At 48.9% G+C, this 24368-nt stretch overlaps 1 protein-coding gene across 10 annotated transcripts in view; it reads right to left on the bottom strand.

Annotated features, from left to right (window-relative positions):
- TENM4 (teneurin transmembrane protein 4) overlaps nt 1-24368 on the bottom strand; it is a 717007-nt gene that overhangs the window by 363055 nt on the left and 329584 nt on the right. For all 10 annotated transcript variants that reach the window (XM_057507188.1, XM_057507183.1, XM_057507185.1 and 7 more), the window contains one exon: nt 1315-1602. In XM_057507188.1, the coding sequence (XP_057363171.1) occupies nt 1315-1537 (223 nt within the window). In that variant the 5' untranslated portion in view covers nt 1538-1602. The remainder of the gene's footprint in view (nt 1-1314; nt 1603-24368) is intronic.

The raw sequence follows: 24368 nt of genomic DNA, 5'->3' as shown, positions 1-24368 counted from the left end.
TCAAACCCAGATCTGCCTGATGCCAGAGTCTGAGCTCATACCACAGCTGGGAAAGAGCTAAGACCCCTCATTTTTCAAGCCTGAGAGACAGCCTTGCTAATCAGTCAGGTTTCATGTGGGTTCAGGCTTGCGGGAGAGGCCACGTGAGCTGTCAGGCTGCAGGGGTGTGTGTTTGACCAGCTCCTCTTACCTCTGTGATCTTGAGCAAACAGGGCTGTTTTAAGGATTAAATAACAATGACAAAATGTTTACATATTGAACAGCACAGTGCCCAGGTAACCCTGTCTGTGGAAGGGCAGTGGGCCGGTAGGCATCGGGGAGGGCTGCCCGCACTGTCAGGGGTTCACTGCGGCCTGTGAGGCATCAAGAGGGCTCAGGGCTCTGCAGGCAGGAAGCCAGGAATCCCTGAGGCACCGAGGCGGGGAGCAAACATCACGGCAGGTGGGAGAACAATGAGTTCAGTGGGGCTGAAGCATGGGTGGGGGTGTGTGGAGAGGCAGGGGATAAAATAGTCCAGGAAGACAGATGGATTTGGGGGAAGCCTTCTTATGGCAGGTTAAGGAGCTCAGGTTATGGGCAATGGGGAGGCACTGCCGACGTCACGCTAGCTGCAGTGCAGAGAATGGCCCAACAGGGGCGCTCTGGGTGAAGGGGGCTGTGGTCAGCCCTCCCAGAGAGACGTGAACTGGGACAGGGGCAGAAGGGGTGGAGAAGTGGGGTGGATTTAAAAGGTATTCAGGAGTCGAATGGATAGACGGTGAGTACTGTATGCAGTAAGTGGCAGGGGGGGGTCAGGTTCCAGGATGGTCCCCACACTGCCAAGTCTTTCAGTCTCCCTCAGGAGCATCTTCCTCTCAAGGTTGGGACAGTGCTGGACACAAAGCAGGTGCTAATAAATGTTTTGTTGAATTAATGAACATATGAACAAATAACAGCTTAAAAACTAAGACTTAGTCGGCACTCGGTGCTGGCATGCTTACCACTTACAGTACATGGTCTCACCATCTCATTAGTCCAACCAATTCAATGCAGTGGGGAGACTAATGCTCATCTGACAAAGGAGGGCTGAGGCTTAGAGGAGAGCCAGTGGCAGCTCTGACCTTGACCCCAGGCAGTCTGAACCCGAGCCCAGCTCCCAACCACCTCATTATGTTGGCGATATGGGTGCGCATGACAGTGAATGAACTAAGAATGAACTACAGGTCAGGTTTTGACCAGATCTGGGGGCCCAAACAGCAGCGGCGACCCCGCTCGCCTTTCCTGTGCACAGACCGGGTACACGCCCGCCCCAAGGCCCACCCCGGCCCCCCTCACCTGCGCGGCAGAACTCCTCGGCCTCCTGCGGCACCAGGTCCTTGACGCGGCTGCTGTAGGCCAGGCGGGCGTCCTGGTCGTAGGCCTTCAGCGTCTCGCTGGAGCTGTAGGACTTCTGCGGAGCCTTGCCCTCCTCGCTGTCCGCCGACGAGCTGGTGTAGCGGCGCTCGGCATCGCGGCGCCGGGTCAGCGAGCGGTACGGCTTCCTCTCCTTCACGTCCATGGCCTCGGGACTGCGCCCCTCCACATCCACGAACAGGGTCCGCGCCGCACTCAGGGCCGAGTGGTCTGGAGTCACGGAAACCACAGGACAGGCATGAGCTATGGTCCCTGGGGCAAAGGCAATATCCGGGCCCATCCCAGACCTTGATTCACCCCACAATGCCGGGGAAGAGGGAATGCAGGCTCTGAGAGGCCCTGAGGTAGCAGAGGGGGGCTTGCATCAGGGCCTCCAAAGATGCATTCTATCCCTGCTCCTCTCCTATTCACCATAAAGATGCCTCAGCCTCTCCTCCTGTGATGGGTCTCAAGGCAGCCGACTACAAAGGCCAGAGGGCAGTGGTGATTCCCCCAGAAAGGAATCACCTGTCACTTTCCATCAGCCCTCCAGCTGGGACCCGGCCTGACACAATCCCGTTCCTTAAGAATTTCTGAAATGAATGACCATGCACCAGCACTAGGGTAAGCATATGTTATCTTACTAGATTGTCACATGTCCTGAGATACTATTACTGTCTCCAACCTTTTTGGAAATGAGCCAACGTATAAACAACCAAATCCACACTTAGCATCACCAGATGATTAAACAGTAACTTGCTTGTTGTCTGTTTTCTTCAACTAATGAGAGCAGGGCCTTAACTCCTGATCTAGAGTGAAGCCTGGTTCACCGAAAACACATTTGTTTGATTATCTGGCCAACTCATCTCCATCTGACGGGTGGGAAAACTGAGGTTCAGAACCTCCTTCAAGGTCACTTAGGTGGTAAATAACAAAGCTGGGGGCTGAGCCCAGGAAGTTATTTTGGGCTCTAAAGCCTGAGTGTCTTTATTTTGCTCTGCCCTCCTGAGACCCTTTCCTCCAGTACACAAAAGTGTCCTTCCAGCTAGGCTGACCCTGACTACCATGCCAGTCAAAGAAGTCCCTCACTCCAGACTCATCCCATTCACCAGCGGGACCGTCAGCCTCTGGGGAAGTCCCAGCACCTGCCCCACACCTGGGTGTTGCCAGTGTGTCTGACTGGCAGGCAACTCCTAATCGTCCTTTCTCTTTTCCCCCTTTCTCTTGACGCTTTTGCCCTGGACTGACACCCCAGGATTTTAAAAGAGGTGATAGCGCCCTCTTTGTCCTTTTACATGTCTTCTGTTGGCTCTGGGGTAGCAAATGCAGCCCCCTACAAGAGCCAGGAGATAGGCGCAAAAGGAAAGCAAAATATCATGCTCACAGTACGACAAGGGCTCTTATTTTTCTTGACATAGACAACCTTCCCACTTCTTTTTTTCCTTGTTCTGTGTTGCAGAGCAATATGGGTAGACAACATGTGAGAAACTCCTGTCAGAGGAACCACAGAGCAGGAGTTGTGATCCGCAGTGCTGTGCGGGCATGGAGGCCTGACATACAGGGTGAGCCGGCCCAGGAGGGCAGGGGGCGTGTAGTGCCTGCCAATGCAGTGGGGGGTGTGGGAGTGCAGGGAGGGGGTCTTGTGAGTTTTTAAGACAAGCTGGAAATTTGGACTTACATGTAAAATGTATGATTTTTAGATGCTACCCATTATTATTATTTTTTAATTTCAAAATACTTTGCAGGCCAAACAAAACACACTGATGGGTCAGTTTTGGTCTGAGGGCTAGTGGTTTAGTTCTGCCTTCGTTCATGGACATCTGAGGCATTCCTTTGGCCTGAAGAGGCTCTTTTGCATCCTGAGGCCCCAAAGGCCCTCTCCAGGGCAGGTCTTGGCTCCATTAGAAACTCTGTCCCTCTCATTAAAGAGCTCTTTTGACCTACTCAGATGGGTCCCTGTGTCCTACCCTGGAAAGCGGCGCTGCTTTATCTGGCAAGCGAATGGTCTGAGGGAATGGATGTATCATGATGGGTCAGCAGGCCAAAGGTGGAGAGGCCACAGAATTAGTGTCCAGGAATCCCAATAAATCCCACTCAGTGTCTTTGGGATTTATTACGGATCCCAGATGTCTACTGTAGACATCCCTCTACATGTTTTCCATGATTTTCAGAGTGCAAAACATTTGTGATTCTATTGGTGCCTCAAAGTAACTATGAAGCATGTAACTATTTTCACCCCCATTTTATACATGGAGCAACAGTGAACCAGAGCGATACAGCCTCCTGCCCAAGGCCACATGGGGGGGTAGCAGCAAAGCCAGCATTACTAGACAGACTATGGAGCCGATCCAGATGGGTAGATTACATTTTTTGGGACCTAATTCTCAAAATATCCCTGGAAATTAGTGCTGGAACAAGGGATTATGACCTAGGATACACAGAAATGAAATCATCTCACTGTGGCCCAAACTCAGAGCTCTGAACTCTGGCTTCTGAACAGTCAGCCTCTTGACACCGGCTGGCAAGATGATGGTCCTCTGCGTGCCTGAGGGAAGACTGGTGATCAAACCTTCTACTCCACAGTCTGTAAAACCTTTTTTGACTGCGATCCATAATTTGAAAAACATCTTTCATAGTGATCTAATACTCACATTTATGTATGTGTGTATGTACGTTTATATTTATAAGATGGAAACAACATTCATAAAACCAAAGTTACTGCAGGATGAGCAATGTACTCCGATATTTCTAATTCCATTCTTTTTCAATTTTTAAGAGAAAAACTGATAACTCCCTACTAAACTGGTATCATGACTCAGTACTGGCTTTTGACCCAAAGCACTGTTCAGGTCTAATATGGATGAGGATTTATGGTGACCACTGTCTAGCATCTGTGCCTTCTGACTCCTCACTTCCAACCCATGCCCACTAGTGACAGTGATGGTGATAATAACAAGGGTAAGCACTCAATAAATGCTTATTAATGTTAGCCACTATTAATACTAGTCACTAATAATTCATAGTATCAGTAATGCTAGTAACAATAATAGGCAATATACTGCTATTCTTCCTAGCTAAAACCTATTGAGTACTTAATTTTACTAATATGTGATAATATTTTAATCCTCACTTAGTGATGTAGGTACTATGATTATCTGGAAATTATAGATGAGAAATAGCAAGCTTAAGTATCCTGCCTGAGATTTACACAGCTCTGAACGGTGAAGCCACAATCCTGACCCAGGTGGCAGACTTGGGATAGGGATATAGCTGCTAGATGGTATTGCCTACATAGGCGGTGCCAGATGAATTTGCTAAGCCCGGATCATGCCATTGCCCTGCTTAAGCCCCTCTAGCAGCCTTGTGGAGCCTTCAGGATGAATTCCAGTTGCTTGGTCAAAATGGAAAGTTCTTCTTGATCTGGCCCATCTCACTTCCAACCTCACTGAGCCTTTTCCAACTTCCTGGACATTAATTCTGTGGCCTCTCCACCTTTGGCCTGCTGACCCATCATGATACATCCAGCTAACTAGATGGTCTATCTTCATGTCTGCCTCCCCCACAACTGTAGTTCCTTGCGGGCAGGCCCGGCATCCACAGAACTCATGAAATGTCTGCAGAGTAAATGAATAATACCTGGCTGTGATCTTAAGTAATACGAAATATTAGTAGTTCAATTTAGATGGGTACGTTTAGGTACATCTTAGATTGAACTAAAGGCATTGCTTTAGATGCAATTCTTTTTAAATTTCAAAGGCAGCCTGGATCTGAAGTATGTGTCCACCACTTTGCAGCTGTGTGAACTTGGACAGATTACTTAACCTCTCTGGGCTTCAGTTTCCTCATCTATAAAGTAGTGCCAACCTCTTAGGGTTGTTGTGAGGATTAAATGAACTAACCCATGTCCCTGGGACTTACGTTCCCTGATACATAGTGGGTGCCAATAAATGTTAGTCATTGTTATCATCAGAAAAAAAAACATTTTATTTTTAAAAGGCACACTTCAGAAGGTTCCAGCTAGGTTTCAGTTATAACTGGAGAAGGAACATGTCCTCAGAAACATATGTTAACAAGGCTGAGATGCATTTTAGGCTGTTAAGCTGGTGGATGACTACATCATCTTATCAGTGTGTGCCTGTTGACCAAAGACATGGGCTTTGAGGCAAACGCTCAGCAACTATACATTAAGAACATAGCCCCAAAACACATGGCTTCCCTGTCACAAAGCAGGGACAGGGAGATTATTTGCCTTGCTCCCATTTCCTTTTCATTTTTTTCCATTTTAGACATACTATAGTAATTCAGTAAATATTTATTCTTTTGAACAGATGGGAGGTTGGTCATGGTTCACACTCAGCCTGTCATTTAATAGAGAAGTTGTTGAGATGAAAGAAGTGACAGTGGGGAAAAGCTCTCCTGGGACCAAGGGTGTGCAGTACAGTGATGCTGAGACCCTGGCAGGAGGAGCGGACCAATGTTGGGAGGGCCTGGCTCAGACCCTGTGACCCCATTCACGTGTTGGGGGGCAGAAGCAGCTGGCACATGCTCATATTTAAATGTGCCAGTCCTGCCTTACCCTGCTGACCAGTGGCTCCCCACTGCCCCTAAAACCCATCAGCCTGACCCTTCCTAACTTTTCTTCTTCCTCTCACTGCCTGCAGAACAACCTGCCACCTCAACTCCCTCTCCCAGACACAGGTCTATTTCTGCCCCTCAGAGCTGCCTGCCATTGCTCAGACATTGTCAGTCTTAAGTACCACTGAACCTGTGGCTGAGCTGTTCTCTGGGTTCGTAAGGAGGTGCCTGAAGGAGGTGGGGGCGGGAGGTTGAGTCCCTGCCCTCTCCCTGCATTCTGTAGACCTTCATCCACCCCCCACCCCCACCAAGCCGCCCCTCTTCCAGCCTCCAGCTCTTACTGTGCTCTGCTAATATCCTTGCCTGCCCTCACCTACCCGGGCCCAGTGTCTCACATTAGAGAGCAGGTGAAAGGACCCAGTTGGTTGATCGGGTTCACACAGCCGGTAAGTGACAGCACTGGGACCTGAACCCAGGGACTCTAAAATCTACATATTAGCTTTTTTTCCCTTTTACATGGAGCTAGGCCTGAGTGGATCCGGAAGGTGTCTGCAGGCATGTGAATGGGGAGGCCTTGGAGGCATATGGTGGTGATGGTGATCAGGGTGTTATCTCAGACAGGAAAAGGGGCAATAACAATATAACAACTTCCGTTAATCAAGCACCTACTCATGGGCCAAGCACGTTGTACATATTAGTTCTAATGTCTATTGCAACTATGCAGGTTAGATATTATTCTCTTATATTTGCTCTTATTTACTCTTCTTTTACAAACAAGATAACAAGCTCAAAGAGATAAGTGACCTGCTCTGGATCACATGGCTTCCAAATGTCAAGGTCTAGATTTGAGTCAGAAGGAAATATTTAAGCCTCATGAAAGGTATGCACACCTAGTACCATAGGTGAATTCATTTAGTAAATAATTAGCAGTTACCTTTCCTAAGTGCTGAAGCAGATGCACAAGGTAATTCTTGAGGCACACATGTTCCCTTCCTCCCTCCCTTCTCTCCCACCTCCCCTCTTCTCTCCAACACTGAGTTCCTACCCTGCAGTTCCAAGCCTTGTATGAGGCATCAGTGGACAAAATAAAGGAGCTTTCTACTTTTTGGAGCTTCTATATAGTGGGCAGATCAGACAGGGAGAGAGGCAGGGTAAGTAGAGCACAGGGGCCTCTAACCTAGGCCGCATGGGCCAAGGGGGGAGAGGCGATCAGGGAACACTGCCTAGAGAAAGTGGCATCAAAACCATGACCAGAGGGTGTCAAGGAAAAGTGAGCCAGGCCAGATGGTTTTGAGGTCAGGAGAGAAAAGTCTAGATCTCACTGTCCATTTTTGTCTGACCAACAGTAAAAATACATTTCACAATCTTGTACACACATAAATCTACCATTTCTAACTAAAATAAAAATTTCAAAAACTATCCCTAACATTTCCTCAATGGCAGAATCTGGTATTTTCTATTTTATTCTATTCTATTAAAATAGAATTACGGATGGGTTGGCAATCTACCATTTGATAAACACTGTTCTGGGTCATAGCATGGATGAGGGTTGGCAGCATGAGAGACTTGGGAACAGAGACAGACCCAGTTATTCCAGGGGGTCCAGGCTTTAGGGAGGGGAAAAAGGTTTAACATAAAGCCTGAGAAGTGAGGAGGGAGCAGTTTGGTAGAAAAAAAGTAATTTCCACAAATGATTACAAGTGGACAGCAAACTGAGAACATGCATGTGGTGGAAAGTGTGGATGTGGAGATCTGGGGGGAGTGTGTGTGTTCCAGCTGGTTTTCAGAGGCCCGGACGTGCTGTGGGGCCAGGAGCTGGCCTACAAGAATGGCAAGGGTGTGGGACTCGGGGAGAGAAGGGAGATTTGGAAAACAGAGTTTTTGGTGTGCCGAGGGGAGAGAAACTCAGGAGGTAAACTTGGGCCCTTCATGTGGGCTTCGGCAATACTGATGAGGCACCAGGGCCTGCAGCGCTGGCAGGGAGGCTGGAAGAGCCGCATGGTGCTGCCGAGTGACTTCTGCCCCTGCCATAGCCCTCGGGAAAACAGGGCTGTTACCACCCTGGGTTTCCTTGCAACCTCAGAAACAGCCAGAGACGAACCAGGAAATTGGCTGAATCCCTACTGGACTCCAGTTTTATAAGTGTTCCTTAACATAAGCACATGGTGATATTTTTAGTTCTTTGCATGTCAAAAAGGGCCCATAAATATTTCAGAGCTAAAATGTGTTCTACAGAATGTAAGTGCTGGGCAGTATCTGTGTGTACATGAGAGTATAAAATCATCATAAATTTTTACTTTCCTTAATCCTTCGAAGTTTGGTCTTGCAAGTCCTTTGTTTTAAGCTCCAGTGTGCTGTGAAGGTGCATGCGGGGGGTGGGTGGGGGCGTCTTTTCTGTGCCAGGCACTGTGTTGGGTTCTTGGCAAACCAAAGAAGTAGGCCTCATTATCCCCACTTTATATATTTGGAAGCAGAGCGCAGAGTAGCAAAGTGATGCTCAAGGTGATTCAGTATGCCAACACTGAAATCTGGGGGATCTGGCTCCCAAGTCAAAGAGCATTTCTCTTGCTCTGACACTAGGGAATCTCTTGCCTTTTATGACAGTGAGGCAGTGATTATAATAATGGTGGCTCAGGGCAAGGTCTCTACATGCATTACCTCCCTAAATCCTCACCATATCCGTGAACCATCCTCATTTTATCGATGAAAAAACCCAAGATTTAGACAGGTTAAGGACCAGCCCAGAGGGCCCCAGCAAGGAGGTGGCAGAGCCAGGATTTCTACTTGGGTTTGTACGACTCCAAGATGAAGCTTTTAATCATAACTTGCCACACAGGTCATCCCTTATTCTAATTTGCTTAGATGTTCTATTTGTTTTTTTACTTTACTTAGCAGCAGTAATCCCTCTGATGAACCTGGTGAGCCCCTGACCTAGGCTCTGGGGGAAGTGCTTTTACAGCTGCTCCAAGCGTGCCCCGCACAGAAAGACAACACTGTGGGGCAGGAAAGGGCTTTCTTGGGAACAGGGTGGAGTGTGGCCATGTGCCCAGCCTGGCTGTGGGGACGCCCCTAATCAGCGGCTGGCAGGTAAGTGACAGATGGTGCCACTGCCTACGGGACCCAGATTGCCCTTGTATTGGAGGGCTTGTCACAGGCCAGGTATCAAAGGGTGGGTGGCTGCTGCATACGCACCAGTCCTTGGACCCTGAGATTGGAGACCTGCCACCAGCGCTGCCCTGACCCCCCAGAGGGCTGCCCATGCACAGGACCAGGGACACAAAAGGCCCTCAGCAAACAGGAGGTTATGAGGTATGAGGGCTGTGTTTTCCAGATTCCCCCATCTACTTTCTTCCTCTCCCAAAGCTATGTACTAGCCAATGATTCCCCTTTACAAATCGTGGCCTCTTAGGGTCAGATAAGGTGGCATTTATTACCTTAGGGTTGAAAGTACCCTCAAAAGTCAGCCAGTTCATGCCCCATCAGATGTTTGAACCCCCACGATCTTGTTCTTACCAAGTGGTCACACTACCCCCAAAGCTGGGGACTTCACTACCTCCAGGGACAGCTCTGATCATGCTTTCTGATACCAAAACCTGCCTCCTTGTAGCTTCCTTCCACAGGCCTCAGCTCTTCTTCTTGGGGTCTCAGGAAGTAAGTCTAATGCCTTTGCCTGGCAGTCGTCCTTCCAGAATGAAGATGGGCCGGTCAGTGTGCCCTTGAGTCTTCTTGCCGGACCTGAACACCTCTCCTGCAAGTTTCAAGCCCTCACTTCCTTAGGATGGCCATCTCAGCATGACCTTTCCCCAGGTTCACCCATCCTGACTCTCTCTTTCCCATCCAGGTGAAATATGAGGACCTGGGGTTGGAGCAGATGCACTCAGAGGGACAGACACGTTGATAGGTGGTTCCAGCCCAGTGAACACAGAAGAGAAACTGACACAGACACTCGGGAGGTGGGGGTGGGGTACAGACGAAAAGCTCCGGGGGGGTGGGCGGCAGAGGCCAGCTGAAGGAGGTAACACCTGAGTTGAGCTGAAAGGCTGAACAGGAGGAGTTGACCAAGGGACAGGAAGAGGTGGGTGCTCATGTCTGTCTGCATGCCTGTCATGTGGGTTGGTCAGAACTACCGGGAACCTCTTGGTACAGTTGGAATGCCTGGCATGCACCCCCCTCCCGTACCCACGGGGCAGGTCAACCCCATGTGGCTTTCTTGGAAGTGTATACACGGGGGCCTCAGGTTGAGCTGGCTGTCTGCTGGGACTCAGTTTCTTCCTGAACATCACCTTCAGAAATGGTCTCTTCTTCAGTTCAGCCCCCACTGAAAGGGACCCTTCCTTCTCCTTAGAAAACCTCTTCCAGGGTCAAGTCTAGACTCAGGTTATTAAAGTTCTAATTGTCTGCAAAAACTGTGCAAGGGATCTGCACAGACTGCTGATGTGCCATGGGCTTGCTTACTCCTGGACCACATTATGAGATAATCAGAAGGAGGGGAAAGGCAGTTGGGTTGATGAATCGCACATCCCCTAGTGTATCCAAGGCTTACCATGTGATTACCCAGGGCTCCTGCTACAGGTGTCCACTCTGCCAGGAGCAGGGAGCCGGGAGCACTGGAGGGGCAGACCAGCACCACAGGAACAGGCATTAGTATAAGGCTTCTGGAAAGCGAGACTCTTAGTTTTAACACTAACTCCCCAGAACCTACATGAGCCCCTTATATTTGTGGAGATAGCAACTGCCTGTGCCCTCCTAGAGTTGCTCAGGGCTCTGTGTTCATAGAGAGGAGGGAGCTCTCAGGACAGCCCCATCCAGCGAGTGAAGAGTCTGGAACTTCAGCTTCACTGTGTTTCCTTTCATGGCCTCAGTAATTTTCTCTTCTGCAACATGGGGTGGCATGGGGGATTCATATGCAATCTGTGCCTGAGGATTGCCTTCATCCCCCCAGCCTCCACAACACACACTGGAACTCAAAGCACCCTGTCAAGGGCCAGGAGGTCCCTAAGGTGCAATGACTGCAAAGCCCCATGGGAGCTGCCAAGAGAGGTCCTTGCAGCAGACAAAGCTTATTAGCAAAGGTGTCCCAGAAAACGATGTCCAGCAAGGGAGAGAGAAGTGGTTGAATTTCACTTACATCCCTATGTACTCAAGCCTCAAAGAGGCTGAGAAAAAGGTCCAAAACGACGGGAAAACCCTAACTGCCTCAAGCTGCCGTATTTCCAATAATTAAAGGCAGACTCAAAAGATATTAGGACCATTTTTCCAGCTGCTGGGTGGTCAGGCGATTTTTATTTCAGTAATTAGCTGCTGTAAGTCACACAGAGCTGGAGACAGATAAAGGCAGGGCCAGTCTCACGGAGCGAATCTTACCCAGAGCTCTAGCCTCATCGAGCCTCGTGCCACTCCCATCCCTTTCATGGAAGGCCTCAAAGGACTTCTCCATTGGTAATTAAGTCTTGTAAGTACCATAAAGAAAGGGATTCTCCTTGGCAGTCTGAGTGACGAAGAGGCCTCTGGGGAGGAGGTGGGGCAGGCAGCCATGCAGCCAGCCCCCCAGAAGGAGGACAGAGAGCAAGAAACTGGCTCTGGCCCCCGAGACTGAGCCCTTTGTGCCTCTGGCCTCTGTGCATTCTGCCCTGAGGCAGGATAGCTGCAGACCTGTGCTGCCTGCTGAGTGTAGCTCAGCCTGGAGGCAGTCCAGACAGCCACCCTTAGCCTTTCTGAATTTCTTCACATAGAGGGTCTCTGTGGTATATATTTGTTAGGTACACTGATTCAGGCAGGGGTAATTCAAATACCACTCTCCTAGGTTCTCTGAGTTAGAAGGGAACGTACAAGACACAGCCACCCAAGACCCATCGGATGCTGGGATTGCTTCTGTGAGTCCACATGGACGCCATCCAGCTTCGGCTTGATCTCCAGTGACAGCGCACTTGCTCCTGAACACATTTTGTTCTCAAAGCTTAGCCGTGGGTAGTTCACTCTGACAGTGAGCTGGAATTTGCTTTCTTGGAGAGCCTGCCTGTCAGCCCTAACTCTGCCTTAGAAACTCACAAACAAGTCTAATCCCTCATCCTCAGAACAAGATGTCTCTTCCCTAGGCTCCAGGAAACAGTGCAGCCCAGTGGGAAAAGACACAAGCTTTACACAAGCACAAGTCAGAAAGGAAAAATTGGACCTCACCAAAAATCAAACTGGAGCTTTGTGAAAGGCTCTGTTAAGAGGATGAAAAGCTTAAAGACTGAGAGAAGATATTTGCAAACCACATATCCAAGAAAGGTCTAGCATCCAGAGCATATGAAGAGCTCTCAAAACTCAGCAGTAACAAACAAACAAACAAACAACCCAATTAGAAAACGGCCAAAAGATATGAACAGCTATCTTGCTGTAGAGGATATACAGATGGCCAATAAGCACATGAAAAGATGTTAAAAATCATTACCTATCAGGGAAATGCAAACGGAGACCACAGTATCATCATACACCCATTAGTATAGCTAAAAGGAAAAAATGTGGTGACTTTAAATTCTAGCAAGGATGCAGAAACTGGATCACCCATACAGTTCCAGTAGGAATACAAAACAGCACAGCCCCTCTGGAAAACAGTCTGGTAGTTTCTTATAAAACCAAACATGCAATTACTGTACAGTCCAGTGATTACACTCCTGGGCCTTTACTCTTCAGAAATGAAAACTGAGGCTCACATAAAACCTGTACAACAATGTTCACAGAAGCTTTACTTATAATAGCTACAAACTGGAAGTGGTCCAGATGTCCTTCATCAGGTGAATGGCTGGATAATGGAATACCATGGAATAATACTCAGTGATAAAAGGGGACAAATTAACAATACTAAGGAATCTTGAGAGCATTTTGCAGAGAGCAAAAAAGTCAACTGCAAAAGATAACATACTATCTGATTCTACTTATATAACATTGATAAATGTCCACATTTTAGAAGTGGAGAACAGATTAGTAGTTGCCAGGGTTAGGGATGGGGGCTGTAGAAGGTGGGTGTGGCTAGAGAAGAGTAAGAAATGCAAAATGTTATTACTGGGGGAACCTGGGTTCAGGGCACCCAGGATATCTCTGCACTATTTTTTATAATTGCATGTGAACTATAATTATCTTTATAAAAATTTCAATTAAAAAGATCTGGGTTTGAACCTTGAACTTACTCTGTACTTACCTGTGCAACTCTGGACAAAGAAACTACCTGAGCCTCAGTTTCCTCATATGTAAAATGGGGATAATATCTACCATCAAGGTCGTCTTAAGGCTTAAATGAGACAGTCCATGGACAAGCTTAACTCAATTTTTGGCTCATAAATAGGACTCAATTAACAACAGGGGTGAATGTTCTATTATTATTTAGGATAAATATCTCTGTGCCTTCTCCTGATTGACTTCCCACCCACCTTGCCTCCATCCTGGTCATTCTTCTCTGAAAAAGTTCCTTTTGGTCACTGTCACTTTTAAAAACATCAAGATTGAAAACTGAAGAGTCTGATGCAGTCTCAATATCAAAATGGGTTCTGGCACCTTATGATTTCTAGTCATGACACCACACTTTCCTTGTTGCTTTGGCCAACCTCTTGCCACTTATTTCCTGTGTAACATCTTTTTTTCCCCCAATAAGGCAGCAAGCTGCCCAGATTCATATTCACTGACCAATTCTTAAGCATCTACAATCTGTAGGCACTAGTAACAATACAAACCCTGCTCGTGTGGCATCACGTATCATTACAGAATCCTTGGGACACTCTGGAAGTTAGTAATGCCACCATAATGACACCTCGCTGTATTTGTGCCCTTGTGCAGTTCCCCCGGCTGACTCCCCATTTGGCCATGTGACTTGTATTGACTAAGGGGCAAAGGGGACATTAGCAAATGGGGGTCAGAGGTATGAAAGACCCTTGAGTTTTGGGCTTCCTTCTCTGGCTACTTTCAGAAAACATCCATTGTGGAAAGAGGACCAGACTGGTCAGCTAGTTGCTAGAGACACAGGGAAGATCCAACCAGCCCCCTGTAACTTGTAGCCACATGAGTGACCCCAGAGGTCACCTTTCTCTGCCTGGCCCAAATTACTGACCCTCAGAAACAGGAACCAATAAATGGTCATCTTAAGCCACTGTGTTTTACAGTGATAAAGGCTGATACAGTGATAAAGGCATTATTATAATTTCCATGTTACAGATGATAAAACCAGGACTCAGATCATTAGAGTATCAAAAAAATAAGAGGGAATGTTAGGAGGACGGTAAGAGTAATGCCTAATGTTCAACAGCTTATACCTTTCTTCTACATTTTTGTGTGATTTAATCTTATACCTCTATTTTGGGGGACTTACAAATTATATTTAAGTAGTTGCTTAATTATATGCTCTAAGCTCTGTGGAGATGGGGATTGTGTCCATCTTGTTCAGCATTGAATCTCATTCTCCAAGCCTTACAAATAGCTGGCACTTAATAAATAATGACTAACAGAATAAAAGAATAAACATCCTTGAGGAGCTATGTTATGATCCTTCATTAGATAGAGAACTGAGGCTCACAGGGGTGAAAGGCCTTCTTTCAAAGTCACACTGCTAACAAGAGGCACAGCTTAGATGCCACCTGGTCTTTTGACTCTTAAGTGCAAAGGTCTGCCTTGAATTCTCTGTGTATCCCGATGGTGAGACAGACAAGGAAATGAGTAACTACCCCACAGTTAGGAGGGAATGCTGTGGGATGAATTCCACATGTTTAAGGAATGCCAGTCCCCATGCTAAAAGGATTTTGATCAAACTGAGCTCCCAGCTGGAGTAGAAATGTGCTGCAGGGTCAACGCCAGGGCCTGGGATCAGAGATACCTGTGGGCACAAGTTGCGTGTGAACTTATACCACACAGCCGCCAATCTGCACGGGGCCCCCATACAGTACCACCTAGCGAACACAGGGACACTGGACAGCTCTACCCTTGGCCCTGGGCCAGGCTATGTGCTCCTTAGCGAGGGACCAGTAGATGTTAGTGCCCAGCTCTTCATTCTCTTGCTCCAGGCATCCCCTTTGCCCATCCGGGCATTCCCTGCTGCTTGCTACACAAAGGTGACATTCTCAGAATGCCCTCAATCACTGCCCCAGAGACCCCAGACGCTGGCTGAGAAGGCTCCATTTACCCTGCCGGCAACCACCAGGAAAAGGATGGATGCCACACCCGTCCACAACCGCCAGGCTGCCCGAGCACCGGCGGCTCCCGTGGGCTGAGTGTGGCCTCCCTTGGCGGCTGCCGCTGCTCTCCGCCCTCCAGGAGGGCCCGGAGCCTGTCCTCTCTGGGGGGAAGCTCTGGCCCTTGGCCCCTCTGCTGGCTAATGTTACACCTGTGTCACTGCAGTCTGGCTTCCTGGGGCCAGACCCTCACTTTGTTCTCTTGATTGTAGCCCTGAATTTGTTTTCATTGTGAAACTCGGCTTGTCACTCCATTTAATCTGCTTTTTTTGGGTTGTTAACCTCAGAGGCTACTCCAGCCAGGAGAGGAAGTGGAGAGGGCTGCTTGTGCCTCTCCAAGGCTGGATTCCAGAGGGGTTATGGCATCTAGGGCTCAGCCTGGCCTAGCCAGCAACATAACAGGTTTGTTTAGTATGGTAAGTCTAACAGCATGCCGTGTCATATCTCGAAAGTCCCAGAGATACCATAATGCAGTGACACAGGCAGCGAGCAGCTCATCCCCACCTCCAGCTTACAAATGGGGATATTCCCTGGCAGAAAGAAAGTAATACATAGCAGCCAGGGGCATCAACTCTGCAGCTGGACAGCCAGGATTCAGAGCCCAGCTCTGCCATCCCCCAGCTGTGTGCCCTGGGCACATTATTTAATTTCTCTGTGCCTCAAACTTAAAATGGAGATAATTGTACCTACCAGATGGGGTTATTGGGAGAACTGAATGAGTTAATATGTGCAAAATACTTAGAATAGGCTTAGCCATTTTACTACTACTACTACTACTACTAGATACTTCATTCTGGCCCAGATACAGTTCTGGACTTTTCCACCCACTCATACTATTGTATTAATACACAGATGCCCCTGTTTAGCATTATTCATTCATTAGCTACTGAGCAAGTATTTAATAGGAACCTACTATGTTCCTGAACCTGTAAGGTGACAAGGGTTTGGCTCTAGCCCCAGAAAGACAGACAGGGCACCATTTCTGGATAGGTATGTTCCAGTTTGCAGCTCAGCCCTGTGTTTACTGCATATGGGCCTTGGACAAGTCATTTCAGGCCTCACTTTCCTCATCTGTAAGATGGGGAGTTATTCGTACCCCTGCCATCCGGCCTCTCCCGAGAGCCCACGGGGTCGTCTGGGCGCCTGGGGCGGCTGTGACGGAGCCTTCTCAGACCAGTCGCCTGCCCTGCTCCGGCTCGGCCAGCAGGGAGCGGAGGAGGGCAGTCCCTGTGCGGTGGCCGCTGTGCAGGCCTGGGCCTTCTGGGAAACCGGAAGCCTTTTCAGAGAGAGGGCTTTAATTGGCTTAGGCTCTGGGCCTGCTCCGGGAGAGCATCACAAAGCAGGGATCAGCCTCCAGCAGAGCCAGGCCCCATAGAGACGCCAAATGGCTGGAAACCGGCCTCTGTGCCTCCAGCTTCCGGAGTTGTGCTCCCTTTCAGCCTGAGCGCAGGAGCCCGCTGCCTTTCTTCCTCTGCCCATCCCACCTGCACAAAGGAAGGGTGTTGAATCAGAGCCCTGAGCTAAGAAGCAAATGCGGAGGGCCTGCAGAATGACGTTGAGCATGATCTAGACAAAGTCCAGGCTTGAAGTTCACTCTATGACAAGCAATTGGATTGACCTGCCCAGGGGGAGAGGCCCTGGGGCCGCCCTGGGGAAACAGAACGTCGGGGCCTTTCCTGGACCTGGCACTCCACAGTCTGCATAGCACTGTGAGCCACGCTACCTCCACTCACCCTCTCCTGCCCTGAGGAGTGGGTATTACACCCTCATTTCCACAGGCAAGTGTGACAGGCAGGCAGGAGCGTGGCAGAGCTGCCTTTGAGATCTGACTTTTTTGATCCTAGGGAAATGACAATATTCTACAAATGATGAGTACAGTGCCCATCATTTACTGGGCATCGGGGTAAGGGCTGGGTGCTACTTCTCTGCCAAATTGTTGTCATTTTATATAAACTGAGGCTCAGTGGGGTAAGGATTTGCCCTAAGGCGCACAGCTTGTTAAGGGAGCTGGGAGTCAGAGCCCCACACGAAGAGTCCCACATCTCTGAGCTTTTACCATGGAGATGGTGAAGATCAGTTAGATCCAGAGGATGAGGTCACAAGAGCAGGTGGCTGTGGCCTTGGAACTGTGAAGCACTATGCAAATATTTGTTATTCTTATTGAGGAAATTACAGATCCAGGAGGTGAAGCAACCTGCTCAGCATCACCCAGCTGACAAATAGCAGAGCTGGGACTTGATCCCAACGTTCTATGCTCACTGTCCCTTCCACTAGGCCACAGCTGCCATTTGGAACACCTGCCTGCACAGGACAGGGGCTAGAAATCTGCAGGAGCCATCAGGCTGATGATATTTAAACACTTGGCTACTTGAAAAATACAAGATGGAGTTGAGAGTAAATGCTAAGCCTCTGTCTGGTTAGGAAAACCACCTGGGGGCACACAGATTGGTCAGCGTGACTGATGCTATCCGATTAAATGCACCTCAGACTTGGATGCAGATGAAAGGTGGGCGGCGAGCTGGTGACGACAGTGTCTGAAGAGGTTAGAAAGCAATGCTTGCTTCTGGTTCACTCACTCGTTCTGTATTGGATCCCCCTGACCAGAGGATTTGCTTTTACTATTTTACTGATAAGAAGCTAAGGCTCAGAAATGCTCAGGACTTATCCAAGGTTGCATGGTCAGTAAATGTCAGAGCTGGGATTTGAACCCAGACTTTTACTCCAACATCTCAACTTCATCCACTACACATCTGCTGCTCACACTACCTTTCCTGCAAGGGATGGATGGGGTAATGATCGGGGGTTCTGGGAACTTAATCCCTTTCCTTGGGACTTGCTGGCTCACCCACCCACCTCTGCCCATCATCCTTCCCTGAGGCCTCACTGTCCAGGCCTCGTTGACCATGCTGGGTATGAGGTGAGGATCCCAAGATGGTCATTTCAGGTGCTGTCCTACAGGACTGCACTGTCTGGCGGGGGAAGCTGAGCCAGAAGCAGATAATCCCCATCCAAGATCCTGCAGAAGGACCGCCTCACTCAGTCTGGGGCCAGGGAGGGTGCAGTGGAATAGGGAGAGTGGAGGAGGAGGAAGGAGCAGGGTGTCAGGTTCCAGGCCTCCACACCTGTGCCCACCAGCATGAGTACCTGTTTGTTGTATGAAACAGGTATTGGGCCTTCATTTAGGACTTCATGTAAGAAATCAGAACCTTGGCCAAAAACAAGTTGGAAAACCACTGCCTTAAGACGTGTTCTCAGTTTGGACTGGCCCAAACGAGTACTATATGTAATATTGACTTACCAGCCTGGGATAACTTGACTCACCCATTCTTCCTGTTTTCTCATTTAAAAAGTCTGTTATAAGTGAGTAATATATTTGTTAACATATATCTATTGATTATCTGTTATGAACCAGACACCAACCTAGGTATTGGAAATAAAGAAAAAAAAAATCTTGCATCCTATCTGCATTCTTCTACCCTGCTGAAGCTTCTTCATAGTTTTCAGGATGATTTTTCTAAGAAGCAAATCAGACTGTAATCATGTCCCTGCTCATAACAGTCACTGGCTTCCTATTGCCTCCTGCCTTGTTACTCAGTGTGGCTTTGAGCCATGGCATCGGCGTTACCTGTCCTGTTTCATCTCCACCCTCTTTTCTCAAACATATATTCAATACCAGCCTGCCCTGCTCACCTGTCCTCTCTCACCTCCACACCTTTGTACACATGGGGCCTCTCCCTAAAGCATCCTTCCACACTGGCTGCCAGCTATAGTCCCTCCTTTCTTAGAAGTCAGACTCTGATCCTCCAGGAGCTTCCTCAGATTCCTTCTCCCCGCCTGACTCCACTGCCTCGCCATCTCACCACTTGCCCAGAGAGCCCAGTGTCTATGTATCTGCTGGAGAGCTCAGTGCTCTGGAATTTGTCTGTCATTTAGGTAAGTCTCTGTCTCCTTCAAAAGATGATGAGCCCTGCAGGTGAGGGAGGGACCTTTTCCTTCTTTACATCCATTCACGCAATCCCTGTGCTGCCCGTCACTGTGGATGCCAACAGGATTCACAGTCTGCCTACAGGAGCACGCGGCCTAGTGGGACAGACTAGCTTTCAAAGTAATGAGTGCAAGCATGTGTTCTTGGTGAAGGTTTGTGGCAACAAATGAGATACTTACCGAACTATTTCCCAGGCCAATGGAACCAGGTGGCTTTGCTCTCTGGGCAAATAAGCCACTGGTTCTCCCTTCTCATCTTTCTTCCAGACAGACCTTCTCACTGTCCCTGGAGGAGGCACTTCTGGCTTCTGGACTGATTCTCAGGAGGCTGAGCCGTGTGTGAACCCAGCTCCACTCACTGTTTCCTGGGCAGAGGGGTCCCTCTCTGCCTGGCCTCTGTGTCCTCACACAGCTAGTCTAAGAGCTGGGCAATGACATGCTTCAGCCAGCCAGGCCAGGCAAGGGATGATGCGACCTCATTTGAAGGAAGAGTAACTAGCAAGTGGCCAACTCCCATTACTCGTTTCTGGTGCACCAGGCATCAAGTTAATAAATTAATTAAAGTCCTTAGTGACAGGCATGAGGACTAACTAATTCATTAAAGTAATGCATTAACTAAAATATCCATGAAACATTTACTGAACACCTACTTTGTACCAGGCCTTGAGCTAGATATCTGGGATACAAAGATAAATGACTTCTGGTCCCTGACCTCAGCTGAAGGCATTTTTCCAAATCAGAGGATGCAGTTTGAGAGGATGGAAAACTGGGATCTATGGCTTAATAGCTGATGAAGTCACTTTATCTTTCAGAGTCTCATTTTCCTTATCTGTAATGTGAGGATTACAGTCCTACGTTGTCTCAGAAACGTGAGCGACTTAAACAGAAGCACAAGTCAAAACTTGGCAAACTGCAAAGTGCTCTCCTAGTGCTGCAATGGTTACTGTTAGCAGCCAGCCCCGTGGCCACACCATTCTCCTTTCCTCAGGCTAACACAAGGCCAACATGCCCAGCCGCAGGCCATGAATGATGATTTGGCTAAGGCACTCAAGACAAGCCTAGTTTCTCTTTGCCAGAAGCTCCATTTCCCAGCCTCCCTTGCAGCTAATGGTAACCATACGACTCCATTCTGTCTAGTACAATGAAATAGGAAGTCCACTGGCAGAGGGAGCTTTTGAGAGGGCTTCTAGGTGATGCTGCTCATCTCCTTATTTTCTTGTCTTAAATGTGGTGGTAGTGTGTGCTCTGGAGGCCATCTTAGGGGCAGGAGGACTACAGGATGGGGAGTGGATCCACTTTCCTTCCCCACGTCCCCCACTGCTGAGGCATCCACCCCTGGCAAGGCCCCATCCTGCGTGGTGTTTGCAGCCTCTAACCAGATGCTGTCTGATGATAAACTCCGAGGGTCAGGATGGGAAGACAGAAAAGCAGGGGGAGACGCTGATCCCAAAAACAGTGAGCTAAGGTCCTATGCCGAAAGTCTTTGGAGCAAAGAAGACGGAGGCCCAAGCCAGTGTGGGGACAGCTTAGAGGTCAGAAAAAGCTGAGTTGGGGATTGGAACTGCACCCCCTTGTCTGCCTCATAGGTGCAAATCTCATCTGCACAACTGTCCCAAAGACAGGGGTCATGCCTCTACCTCAGTGTCTCCGTTGCTCTCAACTCAATGAATACTAAATAATGATAATGAACATGTGTGTGTGTACTGAATGAGGCACTTTTCTTGCCTCATTTAGTTCTACCAATGGTCCTTATTTTACAGATGAGGAAACTGGAAGTGCGGAGAGGTGATGTGACTTGCACAAGGTCACGTATCTGGGTCAATGCCAAGCCAAGCCAAGGCTTCCACATGGACTAGCCAATGCTGTCTAATACAGTAGTCACTAGCCACATGGAGCTAAATTCAAATTTCCAATTAAAATGAAAAAGAACTCAGCTCCTTAGTGTCACTTGCCACATTTCAAAAGTACAAAAGCCTCATGTGGATAGTGGCTACTGCGCTGGGCACTACAGATGGAGAACATTTCCATCGAGGCAGAAAGTTCTGTGGACAGTGCTGCTGCAGAAGCTTGGGCTAATCAGAGAATTCATTCATAGATCCCTGCCTGGCAAGCACGGGCCTGCACAGTGACCTGAGCATGGGGTCTGGAGCCAGACAGCCTGGGTGTTTGGATGGAGGAAGGAGAGAGGAAGGGAGAGAACATTCTCTGAGTGCCTCCGATGGGCCAGTCACTGTGCAGCATGCCTTACCTCTGCCAGCTCACTTATCCCTCACACCAACACCACACCAGTGCCATGTATTCATTCCATGTGACAGATGAAGAAACTGAAGCTCACAAATGTGAAAAGACTTGTACAAGGTCATACACCTAGGAAATGGTTGAGCCTGGATATGGACCCAGATCTGACTCCAAACCGTCACCTACCGTACCTCTCTCCTCCACGTGCTAGGTTTGGAGGCACTTGTTCCCCTTACTCATTTCTAAAGAGATTCTGAAGGAAAGACATGAATTTTAGCAGCAAGGAGGGCCAAATTCCAGTAAGGGTGAGTAGGCTTCACCTGCCAAGTCCCAGAGGGAGGCGGCCCCCTTCAGGGTGGCTCTGATCATCTCCCTGGGTGGCAGCCCAGGTCACAGGGCAAATTCATTCTTTTCTGGGCCTCCTCTCCCAGGCTTGGAATAGCTATCAGAGACCTCTATATATCAGGCCCCAGTCACCCCTGGGGACTCCAGACAAGTGGGGGAGGAGGAGCTTCTACTGCAAGAAGATCAAGCTGCTCAGGCTCACCCAGGGAGCTTGCAGAAAGCTTCAAAGGCTGAGACCTGATTTATGAGGCTTCCAGCGGCTCCAGGCTGTCCCAGATCAGTGTCTGCACAAGCTCCAAACTGTGCATCAGTCCAGGGATAGGTCAAAGGATCTGAGGCCAGCCCCAGCTTGGGCCCAGAGCTGTTCCTCCTCCCCTGCAAGATGGCTTGGAGTCAGCCATACCTGGCAAGAGATGTGTCCCTCTCCAAGCTCTTGAGTCAGTCAGGACATTTTTGGTCCTCCTGATAGGGAATGCGGAGAGAAACTCAGCCACACCACTCTTGGAAATGGGTTCCAGGCTGCAGTCGGGAAGCTCTGCCTACAGAAGCAGCCCTATAGCTTCAGTGCTCATAGCAACCCTTCCAGGGAACTAGGACTCTCCTCTTTTCACAGGAGAGAGTAGAAGCTCAGAGAGGTCAAGTGGTATGTCTATGTGGTAAGCAGGACAGGATTTGAACCCAGGTCTGACACCAAAACTCGGCTTCTTTGTGCAGCACCCCTCACTCAGCAAAAACTTACAACTTCATCTTTCATAGGCAGTATATATTCCTTTATGCTCTCCCAAACTCATTAGCCTGAATGAGTGATGAGAGGAGACTGGTACCCAGCTGCAGGAAGTTCAGAGGGTGAGCTGCACCCCCTCGTCAGGGCTGCCATGCAAGCCTCCAGCCTGCCAGGACAGCTGTGGGCCTGATGACCCCTGGAGGTCTCTTCCAGCTTGAGGCCCCTGCTGTGACTAGCCTGGTCTTCCTAATGGGAGGGGAGCAAACCCTCCACTGCTCACGGAAGCCCTAACCTCTCAGTTATAAGCAATGGTAGGACTGCTTGTCACCTAAAGATGCCCACCTAGGAGGTGCCAGGATGGCCAGTTATCTCAATTTCTTTCAGCAACCTGGCAAGGTAAGTATTTCTATCTGACTGGCAGAAGCTCAGAGGGATTAATGCCCTACAGCTAAAAAGTTGCAGACCTGGGGTTCAACCTGGCTGCCTTAGCTTCCACCCACCCCCCAACAGTCCCATGGCCACACCCAGCCGCCAACAGGCCAGCTTGGTTCACCCAGTGAGGGTCTGTGATGTGCCGTATGATTGCCATCTCTGCTTCTCTGTCAGATGGTGACTCACTTCAGGACAACGATGTACTTAGTAAAGGTTTCAAGAGTGGATTCTAGAGTCAGAGCCTGGGTCTGGATCCCAGCACTGCTTCTTACCAGCTGTGTGACTTTCCCCAAGTAATGTGGCCTCTCTAGGTCTGTTTCCTATTCTGTAAAATGGGGATACTGCCTACCTAACTCAGGGACCTTCCATGGCAAGGCTCATCCCTGGGCAGACCCAGCCCCTCCCTGGCTTGCGATAAGCAACCGACAAATGTTCCCCTAGTGGGCAGCACAGGGCTGACCTGGAGGCCATGGTCAATGAACAAAGGCTTGTGGGCTCGACGAGGAGATGAATTGGGATGAAGTATTGCCAAAGCTTGGGTAAAACTGCTGGTGCTGCTGTTATATGCTGAGATTTCCAGATGGAGCTCATCAGCACAGACTGAGTCCAATAGCTCAGGCCCCTAGGGAGTCCTCCTCCACCCCCACAGTTTTGGGCTCCCTGGCCTACAAGGCACACCCCAACAAGGGAAGTACCGATTCTCCTCTGCCCCTGGTGAGCCTCAGACCTCCCCTGTGGTCCATTTATTCAGGACAGCAAAGCAGCTGTCTGGAAGGCACCCAGGGCAGCCATTCCCTGAGACATGCAACCTCCCTCTCCCGAGGCTGGGATGCCAGAAGGACCACCCTGGCCAAACATATGAATCCTCAGCCCAGTAAAACAGCTGGGACACTGGCTGATTTCTGCTATGCTCCTTGGAATGTTCTGGCAATGGGAAGACATAGTCTCAGCAACTTATAGAAAATTTCCCAGGATATCTCAGTCTCTAGGGGAACAATTTGTTCCATTCTCACACATTTAAATCCCTATTCTTGAAAGACCAATTCCAAGATGAACACATGTATGCACACTTTTAATTTCTTCCTGTGTATGATTAAATGAAACTTCAGTGACAAATCTGATAATAGCAGGAACTATTTGTTTAGTATGGTGAAGTAAAAGGTAATTATTATATTTATCATCTCATATCATCCTCACAACAACCCTTGAGATAGGGGCTCTTGAGATAGTATCTCCATTTTACAGATGAAGAAAAAGAGGTGGGCTAACGTGATGAGAAGGGCCGGCTGTTAGTTCGTGGCAGAGATCTGAAGACCTGGAGCCGAGGAGCCTGCTCCCTGCCCCATGCCATCAACTGCAGCTGTGCTGAAGGAGTTAACCAGTTGGACGGGTTTCTTTCCTTGAAAATGTTTTTTTTTCCTTAGGCATATAGGGTTGACAAAGAGAGATTCTTTATCACCACTGGGGTCCCTATCCCTGGAGGCTTAGGAAGGAACCCA

Source organism: Manis pentadactyla, chromosome 9 (assembly GCF_030020395.1).
Source record: "Manis pentadactyla isolate mManPen7 chromosome 9, mManPen7.hap1, whole genome shotgun sequence".
Taxonomy (NCBI): domain Eukaryota; kingdom Metazoa; phylum Chordata; class Mammalia; order Pholidota; family Manidae; genus Manis; species Manis pentadactyla.
The sequence above is the reverse complement of the archived record's forward strand: the minus strand, read 5'-3'. Positions and strand labels throughout refer to the sequence as shown.